This window comes from Cnephaeus nilssonii, assembly GCF_951640355.1.
Source record: "Cnephaeus nilssonii genome assembly, chromosome: 6".
NCBI classification, from domain to species: domain Eukaryota; kingdom Metazoa; phylum Chordata; class Mammalia; order Chiroptera; family Vespertilionidae; genus Cnephaeus; species Cnephaeus nilssonii.
The window spans coordinates 54641532-54659391 of NC_137077.1; the positions used below are offsets into that span (position 1 = coordinate 54641532).

Consider the following 17860-nt stretch of genomic DNA (forward strand, 5'->3'; position numbering starts at 1 on the left):
CGCCCGGAGAGGACCAGACGCCTAGGTCGCCCGCATCCCGCTGCCGCAGGAGAGAGGAAGCGCGCCCCGGCCCTGCTCCCCAGCCTTCACCCGGGCGCCCCCAGACCTTTCTCGGCCCCAGAGACCAAGCACCTGTCCTGCGCCTCGGCCTCCGCTGAGCTCCCTCCTCCGGAGCACGCACCTCCTCTGCCGCCCCAGGAGAGCACCAGCCCCAGCCGGCGACCACCATGACGGAGACCAACAACGAATGCAGCATCAAGGTGCTCTGCCGATTTCGGCCCCTGAACCAGGCCGAGATTCTGCGGGGAGACAAGTTCATCCCCATTTTCCAAGGGGACGACAGCGTCGTTATTGGGGTGAGTGCCCCTCTAGGAGGGAATTTCGGGGAGGGGGCCGGTGGTCGCATCCTACCCCTCGCCGAGCCTTAGTCCCTGCCTATCACTCTGTGCCCCCTCTCCGCTGTTCATCCTCCATCGTTTCCGCCGAAGCCCCTCCTCTCCCCTGCACCAGGATGGCTGGGTGTGGCCTGGCAGGCCCGCGGCCAAGTCTCTGCAGAGTGGGAGGGGGCTATTCCCCCGCGATCGGGTCACCCCCTTCCCCTTGGCTGCCCCCTGCAGCGTCCCCACCCCCTTACCACCAGTCCTGTGTTTTTCTGATGTTTTCCCTCACCCGTAGAGAAAGCGTGTCTTCCCTTTGTTATTGGCTCATATCTCTACCCCCAGCTCCCAGGAAGGGAGGGAAGGGAAGACTAGTGGATGGACGAGATCCGAGAGGGACAGTCCAGGGTCTCTGCGGAGATGCACAGGGGAATGGGCTCTGGGACCCAGTCCTCCATCATCCCCTGAAATAGTTGCAGCCTGGTCTCGGAGGGAGGGCACAGGGCTGATGAAGCGTTTTCTGAGAAAGACACACATTGATGCCACACCTAGTTTGGGGGAAGCCTCTGGGATCCTAAGGAAATGTCTGCTTTTCCCTCCCAGGTACAGTAGGAAGAGGATTTCAAACCCCCCTAATTCTCCCTAACAAATAAAAACAACCAGACCCTGAGATCCTAACACGTATTTGCTTCTTCATCCTTTCTGTTGATCCAATACAAAGTAGCAAGCCACCTCTACTTCATCATGACAGCCCCTACCCATGGAGGAAATCGTATGAAGGAGAACTAATATCTGCTGTGTGGTTGTTACTCTACATATATTATCTAATCCTCAAAACCACACTCTGAAGTTGGCGTTAATATTTCCATTTTACAGATGAGGAAATTGAGGCCCAAAGAAGTTGAATGACTTTCTCAAGGTCACACTGTGACTTCATGGATGTGAACCTAAATGTGTGGCTCCAAAGCTCGTGTCTTTTTCTCTGTGGCATGTTGCCTCCACAGATTTCTGTTCTGGTCCTTTATGTGTAATGGTCCAAAGGGAATGTCTAGGGAACTCCTCACCTACCCCTCCTTTCCTAGGTTGGCAGGGATTGCCAGGCTAAGGGGTGAAAGGATTGGGGTGGAGTCCAGTAGGGCTTGAGGGGTGCTGGGCCAGGAAACCAGCCACCTTGAGAAGGGAGGGGCACATATGAGGACAGTCCTCAAGGTCAAGAGCACTTCCTATGTATCGTTGATGCATAGTGCTTGGCACAAGGCGTGTTTGTTAAAGAAATGAAAGAAAGAAGGGGCGGGCGCCTGGGCCTTCTGAATCAGTGAGAACGGCACTTAGAGTAAACAGGCCTTAGGAAGAGAGCTGCTGACATGTTCCATCCCAAGGGCCCCAGTCTGGCCCCACACCGAGCTCTCTCACCCACACTGTGAACTCAAATGGGTGCTGGTGCCGTGTGTGTGCTTATGCATGTGGATGTTTGCCACATTGAGAGGGCCCCCATCTCTGTCTCAGGGTCCTTAGGCCTCACAGGCCAGTGGATCAACCGTGGGGGACTCCTCTCTGAATAGTCTGGACAGCAGGCATTAGCTATGAGAGTTGGGGCTTCAGGTCCCTCGGAGATATAAAATCTGAGAAACAGGAGGGAGTTGGTTATGGGGGAGCAAATCCACAAAAGGCTTCTACTCTTATGCCTCGCTTCCTTTACTGTAGATTTTTTCAGGTAAGTCTAAACCAACTCCTCTAGACTCTCTGGGCTGTTCGTCTTGGCTTGGTGAGCATGGGGCAGAGGGTGATATTGGGAGAAGGAATTGTGGTGTGGATCTGTCCAATTCACGCAGCTGAACAGGAGAGACACGGTGGAAGGTGGGGAAGGAAGAGAGACGAGAGGCCCAGGAGGGCCCCCTGCCAGTTCAGAGTCTAGCTTAGCCACATCGCAGGTCCTTCCTTGTCTGTCCTGCCTGATACATGCAGGGCTGTACCTTCGTCTCACTCTGTATCTTCCCTTAGCCCTTCCTGTCACTCTCTCACTCCAAGATAAAGGCTTATGGGGGGCCATTTTGTCTCAGGCAGCATCCTTGGAGCTTGTCTTCCCAGCCTTACTATTCACTTGTCATTCAGGAGGCTGAGGGAGAAGTCGTTTTTGAGGAGACCCTTGAGGATCTCCTCAGGGGCCCAGGGTGTGAGAAGCTCTGAGGAATTAATGAAGGGAACTGCTTCGAGGTGTCTGGGAAGATGAGGGAAGAGTGAAAGTGGGAGAGAGTGATCTGTCCACACCCAGCCCCTGTTCCTTTCTCTAACAGCTCTCAGCTCTGCCTCTGCAGCACGGCGCTGGCTCTGGGCTTCAGACTCTCATTTTTGTGGGTTTTGTCTGCGTGGCAAAGGGCAGAAGAATAAGCTGGAGGGGCAGCTCTGTGAGCCTTATCCCTCCCTCAGTCCCCTGACTAGTCCCAGGAATCTGGGGCACAGGGCTTAGCCAAAGTTAGTGGCCTGAGTCACAGTAGAAGGGTGTCTGGGTCACTGTGTGTGCTGTGTACCTTGTTCTGCTCTGTATGTCACTCAGAACCCAATGTGACTTTTTCACCAGAACCAGTTAAGTGTCTCTTTTTTGGTCTTGGTGGTCAGTGTCCCAGGGCCTGCTTTTCTGTGCAGCTACATTTATACCAGATGTGGGAAGGGTGACAATAAAGAACACACACACACACACACACACACACACACACACACACACACACACACACACGCTTTCTTTCTCTCGCTCTTCTTTTTCCCTCCCTCCCTCCCTGAATCCTTCCTTCCCTCCCTCCTTCCCTCAAACCCTCCTTTCTTCCCTCCTTCCTTCAAGTATCCGTTACCTGCTACCTCTCTCAGGTAGTTAAGTAGGTTCTTAAGGAGGAAAACCCCCAGAACCATCAAGTACCTCATTTGGAAAAGCTAAGTTGGGACCTGCAGGATTATTAGAGCAGTCTTTATTGTTTGGGGTGGCCGGGGATTCCTTTGTTATTTGAAGAGGGGGCGCAGGCCGGTCTCCCCTTAGCTTTGGGGGGAGTCTCATAAAGGAAAATGGAGAGGGGAGGTAATGTTCACTGTGGCCCATGTCTCTCCAGCATTACCATGGCAACAATCCCCAGGGGTGTCACCATGGAAATCAGGCCTGGTGCTGGGAAGTTCAGCCTCTATTAAGCGTTTTACTGAGGGTTGAAAGGTTGGTCATCTTTGGACCCTGACTGTAGGCCTTCCCATCAGTTTTAGTCAATACACATAATGGAAAACTACTGAAAGGTGCTGGGAGACACAAATGGACAAGGAGACAACAAGGAGGCTTGGAGTGGGGTTAAAGGACAGCGGAAAGTCCTGGGCTTCGAGGCTGAAGAGAGGCTCTCCGGAGAGGCTGTGGGGAGTGCTTAGACTGCTGTCTGTGCGAGCCCTTGTGGGTCTCAGGGGCACTCCTCCAAGGAGCAGGGTCTCCCGGAGTGTTCCTAATTTATCAAGTCTTCCCCTCTCTGACATTGTACCAGCTTGTGGGGTCTTGGATTACCTGGCGGGGAGAGGGTGAGGGAGTCTCCTCGGAGAGGATGGGTGGGATAATTGCATAATTCTGAAAATTCGGTTGAGGTTGGAAAAACACAGTGACAAAAAGCTTTAGTTCTGTCTGGAAACATTAGGAGAAATATCCAAATTGGGGGCGGGGATATATGGGGAAGGGGGAAGGAAAAGCCATGATAAGGATCTGACACAGTGTTAGTACTTCAGTTCTTAGATCCCTTTGGCAGTGTGAGTCTGGAATCAGATTATTTGGGTTTGAAACCAGGCTCTACCATTTCTCCGCTGTGTGATTGTGGGCAAGCTACCTACCTCTCTGAACTTCAGTTTCTGCATCTATAAAATGAAATAAAAATAGTATCTACCTCCTAGGATTGCTGTGAGCATTAAATGAGATAATGCATATAAACTGCTTAGCACAGTGACAGGTACATAATAAACTCCTGATAAGAGTTAGATGTTATTATTATTTTTTATATGCCATCTCCCCACAAGCTAGCCTATGACACAATTAGGAAGTGGTTAACATTTTCCCCTCTTACTGATTGTTTCTCCAAACATCCAGGTCCATAGTATCTTCTTGCTCTTCCTCTATCAGTATCATTTTTTTAAAATATATTTTTATTGATTTCAGAGAGGAAGGGAGAGGGAGAGAGAGATAGAAACATCAATGATAAGAGAATCATTGGCCCTAGCCAATTTGGCTCAGTGGATAGAGCATTGGCCTGAAGACTGAAGGGTCCCAGGTTCGATCCGGTCAAGGGCATGTACCTTGGTTGTGGGCACATCCCCAGTAGGGAGTGTGCAGGAGGCAGTGATCAATGTTTCTCTCTCATGGATGTTTCTAACTCTCTATCCCTCTCCCTTCTTCTCTGTAAAAATCAATAAAATATATATTTTTAAAAAGGGAGAGAGAATCATTGATCAGCTGCCTCCTGCACGTCCCCCACTGGGGATCGAACCCACAACTTGGGCATGTGCCCTTGACCAGAATCGAACCTGGGACCCTTCAGTCCGCAGGCTAATGCTCTATACACTGAGCCAAACTGGGTAGGGCTATCAATATCATTTTAATGAATATTTATGAAGACCATCCTATGGGCCAAGGATTGTATCTGATGGAATTTAGAAGGAATCCCTGTGTTCAAGAAACTCTCAATCAATGTGGTAGTCCAGGCTTCGGAGTGGTCTGGGCAGAGGCCTGGGAGGGGGCATCAGAAATGGCTTTTGCTAGCTCGGCCTGTGTGGCTCAGTGGTTGAACGTTGACCTATGATCTAGGAGGTCACGGTTCAATTTCCAGTCAGTGCACATACCTGGGTTGTGGACTCAATCCCCAGTAGGGGGCATGCAGGAGGCAGCTGATCAATGATTCTCTCTCATCATTGATGTTTCTATTTCCCTCTCCCTCTCCCTTCCTTTCTGAAATTAATAAAAATATATTTTTTAAAAAAGAAATGGCTTTTGCTAACACATACTTCCCCAAATTCTGGAGAAACCCCCCACAACATACTATAGTCTGACTCAAAGTAATTGGATGTCAGTTACTTTAAGATATAAATAATGGTGAGATGCGTAGTCTAAAGGCAGAAAATGTAGAAAACCACTGGTCTAGTTATTCTCTTAAAAAGGTCTGACAAAATGAATTTATCCTGTGTACAATCAGTGGAAAATTAAAAGAAATTTACACTTTGACAGAAATAAAAATCTTAAGATAAAGATATGAAGAGCTAGACTTGGAATTTAAGGGAAATGGTAACAGGCCTTCCCAGAACCCTGGAATTATAATCCGTGGCTTTCCCTGCTCATGAGGTTACAAAGTGCACCATTTCTAGCTCTTGGATACATTTTATCCTCACAATACTAAGAATGCCACTCTTCCTCCCTCTCTGGTCTCTTCCTTCTTCCTAGCCTATGCTGAGGGAAAGGGGTTCCTCGGGCAATAAATGCCTTCAGCACTTGGAGAGCGCCCTCCGTTTTAATGCTCCTGCAGCACCCTTTTGAATTCTTTAACTGGGAGTGTTAGAGAGAATATGAGAATGAGTCTGTGTGGGGGGGGGGGTGGGCTTGAGAATTATACTTAAGCCCTTTTGGCTGCATGCCTGGCTTCAAGAGGCATGACTAGACATCATTGGTGGAGAAGAGGTGAGAGTCGTTGGTCTGAAATAAACATGGCTTGTTTATTTCTGTTTCTTGGCCAATGGATGGAAGAAACATTCAGTTATATTACAATTCAGGAATCTAGGTTCAATTAAATAATAAAGAAAGAAAGATAGTACCACTGAGGAGGAGAGGCATCAATGCCACTTTAAATTTGTTTGTTGTAACACTATGATTTTATTCTATGTATTAAAGATTTTATTCTTTGTAATGAAGTGTAATGACAAACTGTACAGATAAAAAGGATGGAAAATTCAAAAAAGTCCTACGAATAACCCATAAACTCACTCACATCTTAAAGAAAGAATCAAGGTAGACTTTTCTTTAATAATATCAAACATAATCTGATTACACATTAATATATTTTGGTTGTTGACAAAGTTAAAATCAAAGAAAAGCACATAGAAAAGACTAAACATCAGTCAAAAGTCCCCCAGCCCCCCCAAAAAAACACTGTTAACAATTTTATATATTTGTTTTTAGTTTTTTCTGCATATATACATATATTTTAATTAGTGTATCATAACCTAAATATTGTTTTATAACCTATTTTTTCACAAAATATCATGGCTATTTTATCATCAAATATTTTACGTAATTTTATTTTTTGAAATGTTTAATTTTTCAATAAGTCTCACATGCACATGTGACAAAATTCAAATAATATAAGAAGGTATACAATGAGAAGTAAACCTTCCTATCTCTCTCCTAGCTACCCAGTTCCCCTTTCAGAAGGCAACCTTATTACCAGTTTCTTGTGGATCCTTCTAAAAGCATACTATATATTTACAAGCAAATACATATACTATACATACTGTTCTTTGATTTTTTTTCTTAACAATGAGTCTGAGAGATTCTTTTATATCAGCACATACAGATCTATGTCATTCTTTTAAACAACTTTTTAACAACTGTATAATTTGTTGTAGGGATATGCCATAATTTATTTAACCAGGTCCATCAATAGGAACCTGGTTAAATAAATTATGGGTTATCCTAGTATTTGCTGTTTTTTTAAATATATTTTTATTGATTTCAGAGAGGAAGGGAGAGGAAGAGAGAGATAGAAACATCAATGATGAGAGGGAATCATTGACTGGCCGCCTCCTGCATCCCCGCTACTGGGGACCAAGCCCACAACCCGGGCATGTGCCTTTGACTGGAATCGAACCTGGGACCCTTGAGTCCACAGGCTGACACTCTATACACTGAGCCAAATCTAATACTGAGCCTAGTATTTGCTATTACAAACAGTTAGATGACCTTGTATATATGACTTTGCATATGTAGAATAAATTTTTAGAAGTGGAGGTCATAAGGTCATAACAGCTAGTTCCAAATTGCCTTTCATAGAGCTGGCCCCAATTTATATATGCCCTCACCAATGCAGTGTATCATCAAACTATTTTGTTTTGACCACTTTGATAGGTTAAAATGGTATTTCATAATCTTAATATGCATTTCTCTTACTAACAATTAGGCTGTGCATTAATTCATATTTTAAGAGCCATTATAACTTTATTTTATGATGTTATATTTCATGATAGCACTTACTGAGGTATAATTTCTATATAGTGAGTACACATGTCTTATGCAAACAGCTGGATGAATTTTATAACATATTTTGACACTCATGTAACCATTACCCAAATTGAGATCTAGAGCATTTCTGTCACCCCTGAAAAGTTCCCTCGTGCCCTCTTCCTATCACTATCACCCCAAGCAACCGCTATGTTGACTTCTATCACTACTGATAAGTTTTGTCCATTCTTGAATTTCATACAAAGGGAATAATATAGTATGTGCTCTTTGTGTTTGAGTTCTTTCACTCAACACATTTTTGAGATTTATTGATCTATTATGACATCATTTTACATAGCAGCAAGGAATAAAATATATGTACATGCCATAATTCAATCAATTTCTTACGTAAACCAGTCCCCTAAATGTTACTATTTGAGTTGTTTTCAATTTCTGGTTATTATAAGCAGTGTGACAATAAACACTCTTGTAAGTAAATATTTGCTACAAATATATCTGGGTCAATGGCTACATACAATTCAAGGTTTGATTATGTATTTCTGAATTGCACCCATAAAAGTTGTATCAGAAAATAATGAGGTGCTCATTTCAAGGAAATTATACTTCCTTGAACCTTCATCTACACTGGGTATTACAATCAAGTTTTTGTTTTCTAATTTGATAGGTAAAAAGTGATGTTCCTGTTAGTTTCCTTTATTTTTATTTTTTAAAAATATATTTTATTGATTTTTTACAGAGAGGAAGAGAGAGGGATAGAGAGTTAGAAACATCGATGAGAGAGAAACATCTATCAGCTGCCTCTTGCACACCCTCTACTGGGGATGTGCCCGCAACCAAGGTACATGCCCTTGACCAGAATTGAACCTGGGACCCTTGAGTCCGCAGGCCGACGCTCTATCCACTGAGCCAAACCGGTTTCGGCAGTTTCCTTTTTTTTTTTAAAAAATGTTGAACATCTTTATTGAACACTTGTATTTTTTTTTTCTGTTGTTAATAGCTAGCTCTTGCTCATTTTTAAAAAATTACTTTATTGATTAAGGTATTACATATCATTGTCCCATTATCCATCAACCCCCCCCCACACACACACACACACACACACTCATGCCCTCCCCCCTGTTGTCTGTGTCCATTTGTTAGGCTTATATGCATGCATACAAGTCCTTTGGTTGATCCCCACCCTCCCCTACCTTCCCTCTGAGGTTTGACAGTCTGATCGATGCTTCTCTGTCTCTGGATCTGTTTTTGTTCATCAGTTTATGTTGTTCATTATATTCCATAGATGAGTGAGATCATGTGATATTTATCTTTCTCTGACTGGCTTATTTCACTTAGCATAATGCTCTACAGTTCCATCCATGCTGTTGCAAATGGTAGGAATTCCTTCTTTTTTTACCACAGCATAGTATTCCATTGTGTAGATGTACCTCTTGCTCATTTTTTATGTTTAGTTTTGTGTTTTTGTTTCTAACTTATGAGAGCTCTTTATCTAGTAAGAATATTAATGTCTTTGTTTTAAAAACTTAAATTTTTCTTATTTAAAATTATGGGGTTTTTATTCTAGAAACATTTTAAATCTAAATCCAAAATAATAAAAAACTCCTAAAATCTCACTCTGCAAGGAAAATCACTATTAACATGTTTTTTTTCTATGCAAGGTATAAAAAAATATACTTTTTAAAAACAGAAATAGAATCATCCTTTACATACTTTTTTTTAGACTGATACTATTTTAAAAACCACATTTTTTGCTTATTATACCTTGCCATATCATTACATAGTTTATAACATCATCTATGTTTTATTTTTTAAATTTAAAAGCATTATGTTGGCTCTGGCCAGTGTGACTTAGTTGGAGCATTGTCCCATACACCAAAAGGTGGCTGGTTTGATTCCCAGTCAGGGCACATAGCCAGGTTGCAGGTTCAGTCCCCAGTCAGGGCGTGTGTGGGAGGCAGCCCATCAATGTTTCTCTCTCTCTCCCTCTCTCTAAAATCAATAATAAAAAAAGAATAAAAGAATAAAATAAAAGCGATATGTTGTCATTGTAAAACATTTAGATATCACAGAAAAAATGTAGTTAAGTATATGCTCCTGTCATTCTGTTCTCCACTGGTAACCACCATTAACAGTTCTGTATATAGTCTTCCATATCTTTTTCCTGAGGTTATTCTATCCATACTCCTGAAAAATATAATCACATTATATACATTGTTTTTATTTTTTTCACTTAACAATCGATCTTCGATATATAATATACGTGAACCAACCTGGCGTACTATTTTTTTTCCAATCTGGCTTATTTTAATGGGGGTAGAATATAGAGGTCTCAGAACCAACGTTTTGATGGATGTTTAAATTGTTTCTAGTTTTTCTTTAATACACATCTCTTCAATGAACATCTTTCAGTGCTTAAGCAAGTGTTGTAAAATGAATTCCTAGCAGTGCAATTGTTGATACAAATTGGTACACACAGAACGGACATTTAAATATTTAATAGAATTGTCCTCCAGAAAGGCTCTATCAGTTTACAGCTTTCCCTTTATTGTAGAGAGTGCCTTCCCAACTTCTTCCTCTTGGTGGATTCTGTTTTGGGGCTTCATAGGCTTTCACCACAGAGAGACCAGATAAATATTTCAGGTAGATTTTTATTATAAGCCATATTTTTCAAATCTTTCAATTATTATTTTTTATTTTTTTATTATGAAAGATAAATATTTTTAATATTAAAAATAATATTTATGCCCTAACTGGTTTGGCTCAGTGGATAGAGCATTGGCCTGTGGACTGAAGGGTCCCGGGTTCGATTCCGGTCAAGGGCATGTACATTGGTTGCAGGCACATCCCCAGTAGGAAGTGTGCAGGAGGCAGCTGATCGATGTTTCTCTTTCATCGATGTTTCTAACTCTCTATCCCTCTCCCTTCCTCTCTGTAAAAAATCAATAAAATATATATACTTAAAAAAATAATAATATTTATTAGTTTTCTTTTATGTACAGAAGTAACAAGAAGAAAACCAAATAATGCACTATTGTCTCACCCTCTTTGACATTAATTAAAAATCCTATCTAATAAAGAGGGAATATGCTAATTGACCATAACACCCTCACAAGATGGTGGCGCCCAGTCCCCTCAGCCCTGCCTCATCCAGCCTCAGTCCCCCAGTCCCCTCAGCCCTACCTCACCCAGCCAGAGTCCCCAGTCCCCTCAGCCCTGCCGGGGGGTGGCAAGCACCACATGCCTTATCCAGCCGGAGTCCCCCAGTCTCCTCAGCCCCACCTCACCCAGTCCCTGCAGCATCCAGCCTCATCCAGCCGGAGTCCCCCAGTCCCCTCAGCCCCACTTCATCCAGCCTCAGTCCCCCAGTCCCCTCAGCCCCGCAGGGGAAGGCAGTTGGGGACGATCATGCTGGCAGGGGAGCAGTTAGGAGTCAATCAGGCCGGCAGGGGAGTGGTTAGGGGACTATCAGGCTGGCAGGCAGAGTGGTTAGGGGCAGTCAGGCAGGCAGGCAGGTGAGTGGTTAGGAGCCAGCAGTCCTGGATTGTGAGAGGGATGTCCGACTGCCGGTTTAGGCCCGATTCCACAGGAATCGGGCCTAAACCAGCAGTCGCTCATCCCCCAAGGGGTCCCAGGTTGGAGAGGGTGCAGGCTGGGCTGAAAGACAACCTCCCCCCACCCCATGCACAAATTTCGTGCACTGGGCCTCTAGTATATAATATTAATTATGGTTTAAAGATGTCAGCAATCCAGGATACAAAATGAAAAATGAAAGCCTTCTCTCTTTCATCTTCTCTCCCCAAAGCCACTGTTTATACTTTTGTGTAATTCCTTCTAGAAAAAAATTATATATATATATATATATATATATATATATATATATATATATGTTGATGCACATTCCAGCTCTAGCCAAGTTTTATTAAAACATGTCTCCCAGCCCTAGTCGGTTTGGCTTAGTGGATGGAGCGTTGGCCTGTGGACTGAAGGGTCCCAGGTTCGATTCCGGTCAAGGGCACATGCCTGGTTGCGGGCTCAGTCCCCAGTGGGGTGCATGCAGGAGACAGCTGATCAATGATTCTCTCTCATCATTGATGTTTCTATCTCTCTCTCCCTCTTCCTTCCTCTCTGAAATCAATTAAAAAAAATATATATATATATACATACACCAGAGTTTGGGGGACATGTTTTATATATATATATATATATATATATATATATATATATATATATATATATATATGACATGTTATATATATATATAACATGTCCCCCAAACTCTGGTGTCCATAGACTTAGAGGTTTATAATTCAGTTAAGTAAAGATGGGCTCTGTAGTAAAACAATTTGACAATTAAGTCATAGTCGCTTTGTACTGCGTGGCAGGAAAATAAGACTGAGAAAAATTTTTTCAAATATATTTTTATTGATTTCAGAGAGGAAGGGAGAGGGAGAGAGAGAGAAAATCAATGATGAGAAAGAATCATTGATCGGCTGCCTCCTGCATGTCCCACACTAGGGATTGAGCCTGCAATCCAGGCATGTGCCCTGACTCGGAATCGAACCGTGACCTCCTGGTTCATAGGTTGACATCAACCACTGAGAAAATTGTCACGTGATGGAGAACAAGCATAGTCTCATTTAATCTTACCAGAAATTTTCCCTTTATAATTATTAGATATCAAATGTATTCTTTGTTTTTTTCCTTGGGTTGTGAATATTTTGGGTTTTTTTTTGTTGTTGTTGTTGTTTTGTTAATCCTCACCCAAAGATATTTTTTCATTGATGTTTAGAGAATGGGAGGGAGAGGGAGAGATAAAGAGAAACATCGATGTGAGAGAGACGCATCGATTAGTTGCCTCCTGCATGTACCCCGACTAGGGCCAGGGAACCTGCAACCAAGGTACGTGTCTTGACCAGTGTGAATGCCGCACCCTTTTGCAGCGAGGATTCAGGATCTGGAGAAGGGGCTGCATACAAACGGATACACTAGACAAGAAATATAAATTTCGAAGGCATCCGGGAGCCAGGCGGAGACCTTACTCTCTAGCAGAGAGGCTCTCTGAAACCCCGGACCCAACATCTTTTATTTAGTTGGATACACATTTGCCCTTTAGGAATGCAAACAGGCATATCAATGGTAAAGTTAAAAAACAATAAAAGGATTATCAGGTTAGAGGATTGCCTTCCAGCGGACTTCTTGCATAATTATGCTAACTTCTTGTTGGTCTTAGCCTCCAGCAGACCAGAATCAAACCCGGGACCCTTCAGTCTGCAGGCCAACACTCTATCCACTAAACCAAACTGGCTGGACAATATTTTGTATCTTTAGCATTCTTATCAGCACCATGATGTATAACATGTCACCTGAATTAAGCAAAGTACCTGTAGGTCTGAGTGACTTGCTTCATAATTTCTCTTTACTTAAAGCTAATTCCTTAAAGGTAGACCCATATTTATGATTTCATATAATCCTAAGGGAGCTGTGTTAATGTTTCCATAACATCTTAGCAGCTCAGTGTATGTATATTTCAATAGGGAACTCTCTCTCTCCATATATACTTTGTATCTTTCACTTAATACTTTTTAAAAAAATATATATTCTATTGATATTTTACAGAGAGGAAGGGAGTGGGATAGAGAGTTAGAAACATCGATCAGCTGCCTCCTGCACACCTCCCACTGGGGATGTGCCCGCAACCAAGGCACATACCCTTGACCGGAATCGAACCTGGGACCCTTCAGTCCACAGGCCGACGCTCTATCCACCGAGCCAAACCAGTTAGGGCTCACTTAATACTTTTTAAAAGTCTTTCCATATCAGGACATATAGATCTATTGAGGAAGATATTTTTTAATTCGGGTAGATTTTTAATGTTAATGAATTGTCTGCACTCTTCATAGCCTATGCCCTGTTGTCTTTTCCCACTTGGTTTCCCAGGGCAGGGGGTCCAAAGTAGTGGGACGCTACATCATGACACCCAGACTGAGGTCCCCTCACACAGTCTCACTGGGTGACACTCCTCAATGGCACCCTCTACCACATGGACACAACTCTTGGCGTCGATACTAAATTTTGTTTTTCTCTCGTTTCCCTCATCGCCATGGTCATCCATGCATATGGATGGTTGAAGAACGAGTGCCTCCTCAGGCTGATGGGTGAGGTTTCAGTGTTTCTTCTCCCTCACACACTGCCTGCTGAAGTCTGCCATCTTTTATTTCCACTCCAGGGGAAGCCCTATGTCTTCGACCGCGTGTTCCCCCCAAACACGACGCAGGAGCAAGTTTATCATGCATGTGCCATGCAGATTGTCAAAGGTAATGGATGTATTTTTGAATGTATTTGTTTAGGCTCCCCATTCCCTACCCCACTTCTCTCCACCAGTCCTCTTTCTCTGCCGTCTTTTCCAGATGTCCTTGCTGGCTACAATGGTACCATATTTGCTTATGGACAAACATCCTCAGGGAAAACACATACTATGGAGGTGAGGGTCTGATTTCCATGGAGGGTGAGGAACTGGGGATAATAATAGGAGACAAAGAAATCTTAGTGTGGGAAGGGCTAGGACTCAAGGGTTGCCTGGTCCAGAGGTAGCTAAGTCTAGAGGATGAACTGAGGAGCAATGATCTAGTGCAAGTTCAATGCAATCCCTTCGGCCTGCTACAGTTTACCCTCCTCTCCACTACTCCAGTTTTCTTTTTTTTTTTTTTTTATCTAAAAAGCAGCAACAATGAAAGTTCAAAAGGCTGTTCAGTTCTGTCCCCTTCCACAAAAAGGTAGACATGGCAGTGACCATCTCCTAACTTAGGATGGTTCCTATCAACTATTACCTTCGTGTTCACCTGCACACCTCTGAGTTGTCTCATTCTTCCTAAGCTCCAACCTTATTCTAGAATACCTTTACTCCCCAGGGAAAGCTGCACGACCCCCAGCTGATGGGAATCATTCCTCGAATTGCCCGAGATATCTTCAACCACATCTACTCCATGGATGAGAACCTTGAGTTCCACATCAAGGTGATCAGGGCATGACCTCTGGGCATCTTCAGATGGGGACTGGGAGGGGAAGATCTAGTATGAGCTCACTGAGATCCTGGGCACCCCAACTTACTCTCTCTTCTGGTTACCTCAGTTCTTCTCCCCTAAGATATTTTCTTCTGCTCTTTTCTTCCCACTACTATTGTTGGAGCAGGTCACATTTAAATTACCTGCAAGTTAAAATTACCTGCACTGTGACACCTCATACTCCTCCTTTCTCCCTAACCAGGTTTCTTACTTTGAGATTTACCTGGACAAAATTCGCGACCTTCTGGATGGTGAGTGGTGTTTAACCCCAGTGGATGGCGTTGGGTGTGAGAAGGGCAAGGAAAAGAAAGATCACATTGCTCTTGGGGTTAGGTACTGTTTGTCAAGATGCAGAGGGCACACAAGGCACGCACATCCATACCTGTGTCCCTTGACTCCACTCACCAAGATTTCCAAAAACTAAAAGGGTCAAAGGATGAGCTCAGATGCCCAGGCCTGCATACAAATAGTCTGAGACGAGCTGGACCCCTGGGGCTGGAATCCTGGAGAAACCGAGTCTTCAGTTTGTGCAGGGAGTTTAGGCTTCACAGGGAGTCTTGCTCCCTTTGCACATAGAAGAAACCACCATCTGAGTGGACTACAGGCTGCAGCGGGTGGGGGGCAGTGGAAGTGCTGGCCTTGCTCACCTGTACTGTCTTGATTCAGTGACTAAGACAAACCTGTCTGTGCATGAGGACAAGAACCGGGTGCCGTTTGTCAAGGTGAGAGGGGGAAAGGGCACCAGTGGGGCCGAAGTATTCCAAGTGTGGGATGGAAGTAGGATAGACCAGTGACCCAGAAGTTGGAGGGTGGGTCTCCTGGAGGGGTGAGATGTGCCAAGGGCCCAGGGAGCGTCTGGGGGCTTGGAAAAGTCATTCTCTAGAAAGGTTATTTTGTCAAAGTGCAGGTCATTTAATTTGCAGATCCAAGTTTATGGGTTATTATCCATTTGCCCCCTGCAGGGTTGTACCGAACGCTTTGTGTCCAGCCCAGAGGAGATTTTAGATGTGATTGACGAGGGGAAATCGAATCGTCATGTGGCTGTCACCAGTGAGTGGGGATACAAGGGGCTTTTGACTCTGGGGTCCGCCTCCCCTCTGTGCCTGTGGGGATTGAGGGACTTGTGAGAAAGCAAGGGAAAAGTGACCTCCAGAGAAAAAGGGACCCTTTAAAAAATTTTAATTGACTTCAGAGAAGGGAGAGGGAGAGAGAGAAACATCAATGATGAGAGAGAATCATCAATTGGCTGCCTTCTGCACACCCCACACTGGGAATCAAGCATGTGCCCTGACCAGGAATCGAACCATGACCTCCTGGTTCATAGGTTGATGCTCAACCATTGAGCCACATCGGCTGGGCAAAGAGGGACCCTTTTTATGTGACCCTGCTGCCTGGGAAATATAGTGGTGGGACCCTCTCTCTTGGTTGGTAGGGGTAGAGGTCAGGCGAAGCCCGGCTGAGGGCTTCAGTCCACAGGGGTTTGTACCAGGACTGTTTCTCCCTTCCTCCTGCAGACATGAACGAGCACAGCTCTCGCAGCCACAGCATCTTCCTTATCAACATCAAGCAGGAGAACATGGAGACTGAGCAGAAGCTCAGTGGGAAGCTGTACCTGGTGGACCTGGCTGGCAGTGAGAAGGTTAGGGTCTTGTGGGGGTCAGGTGGGGAGGGAAGAAAGCCTTGGGGGGAGGTGTCCTTTTCTTAAAATCAAACTAACTTTTAAAAAATTGAGACATAATTCATATTCCATAAAGTTCATTTAAAAGTGTGTAATTGAGTGGTTTTTAGGATGTCTGCAAAGTTCTGCAACCGTCACCCCAAATTCCAGAACATTTTCTCTTTTTTAAAAAATAACTTTTAAATTGATTTTAGAGAAGAAGGGAGAGGGAGAGAGAGATAGAAACATCAATGATGAGGGAGAATCATTGATTGGCTGCCTCCTGGACATCCCCTACTGGGGGTCGAGCCTGCAACCCAGGCATGTGCCCTTGATCAGATTGAACCTGGGACCCTTCAGTCCACGGGCCAATGCTCTATCCACTGAGCCAGACCAGCTAGGGCCAGAACATTTTCATCACCCATTAATAATCCCCTCCCCGGTCCCCTGGCAACTACTAATCTACTTTCTTCTTCTTCTCCCGCCCCCACCCCACTTTAAATTACAATGGTATTTTATTTTTTAAATGGTCACAAGATTTGACACTTCACACACACACACACACACACACACACACACACACACACACATACACACACACACAAATATACCACTAATAAATAACAAAAGTGGAAATACTTATCAAAGTTATAACAGACTTAATGTTTAACTGAGAATCACTTCAACAGAGTAAGACTCTAAACATACCAGACAAACCAATATTTGTTTGGAATAAAGTGTGTAACTTTCTTAATGCATGGGCTTATAGGTGAGTTTCCATGTGGTCAGGGGTATGGTCATAAAACTAATTTTAGCACAGTTGTGCTTCAGACTAAGTTTCAATAGTCTACACAGATGTTAAGGAATGCCCCCTATAAAAAACTAAAACTTGAAGACTTTTTTTCAAGAGTTACCAATATCCAGTAAATGTACATTCTTACCTGAAAACGCCAAAATTAATAGGTGCTGGTATTCAGATCTGATGTCTCAGGTTTTATGACTGACATATCTTAATGCTCCTAGACTTTGGGGTGTACAGAGCAACAATCTAAAATTTCTTTAGAATATAGGGAAAATTAAGATGAGGTGGGCATACATTTCTTGACTATGCCAATAACCCTCAATTCTTCATAGGGATAATCTACTTTCTTCTTCTTCTTTTTTTAAAATGTATTTTTATTGAAATCAGAGAGGAAAGGAAAGGGAGAGAGAGATAGAAACATCAATGACGAGAGAGAATCATTGATTGGCTGCCTCCTGCACACCCCCTACTGGGGATCGAGCCTGCAACCCGGGCATGTGCCCTTGACTGGAATCGAACCCACAGTCCTTGAGTCCACAGGCCAAAGCTCTATCCACTGAGCCAAACCGGCTAGGGCTACTTTCTTCTTGATGGGTTTGCCTTTCCTGGACATTTCACATAAGTGGGATCATATAATATGTATAACATGTAGGTGGGAGGGGGTGGTCTTTAGCAAAAGAATTTAGAGGCATAGAGGAAGGGCCTTCTCTGTCCTCTGTCCTTTTTCCA

At 43.8% G+C, this 17860-nt stretch overlaps 1 protein-coding gene across 2 annotated transcripts in view; it reads left to right on the top strand.

Annotated features, from left to right (window-relative positions):
• Positions 1-17860, top strand: part of KIF5A (kinesin family member 5A) — a 32208-nt gene continuing 14348 nt past the window's right edge. The window contains exons 1-8 of one of the 2 annotated variants that reach the window (XM_079775781.1): positions 1-356; positions 13838-13925; positions 14019-14092; positions 14520-14624; positions 14875-14923; positions 15339-15394; positions 15635-15722; positions 16187-16311. In XM_079775781.1, coding sequence (XP_079631907.1) covers positions 228-356; positions 13838-13925; positions 14019-14092; positions 14520-14624; positions 14875-14923; positions 15339-15394; positions 15635-15722; positions 16187-16311 — 714 coding nt within the window. In that variant the 5' untranslated portion in view covers positions 1-227. The remainder of the gene's footprint in view (positions 357-13837; positions 13926-14018; positions 14093-14519; positions 14625-14874; positions 14924-15338; positions 15395-15634; positions 15723-16186; positions 16312-17860) is intronic. The other variant, XM_079775782.1, reaches the window with a different exon arrangement.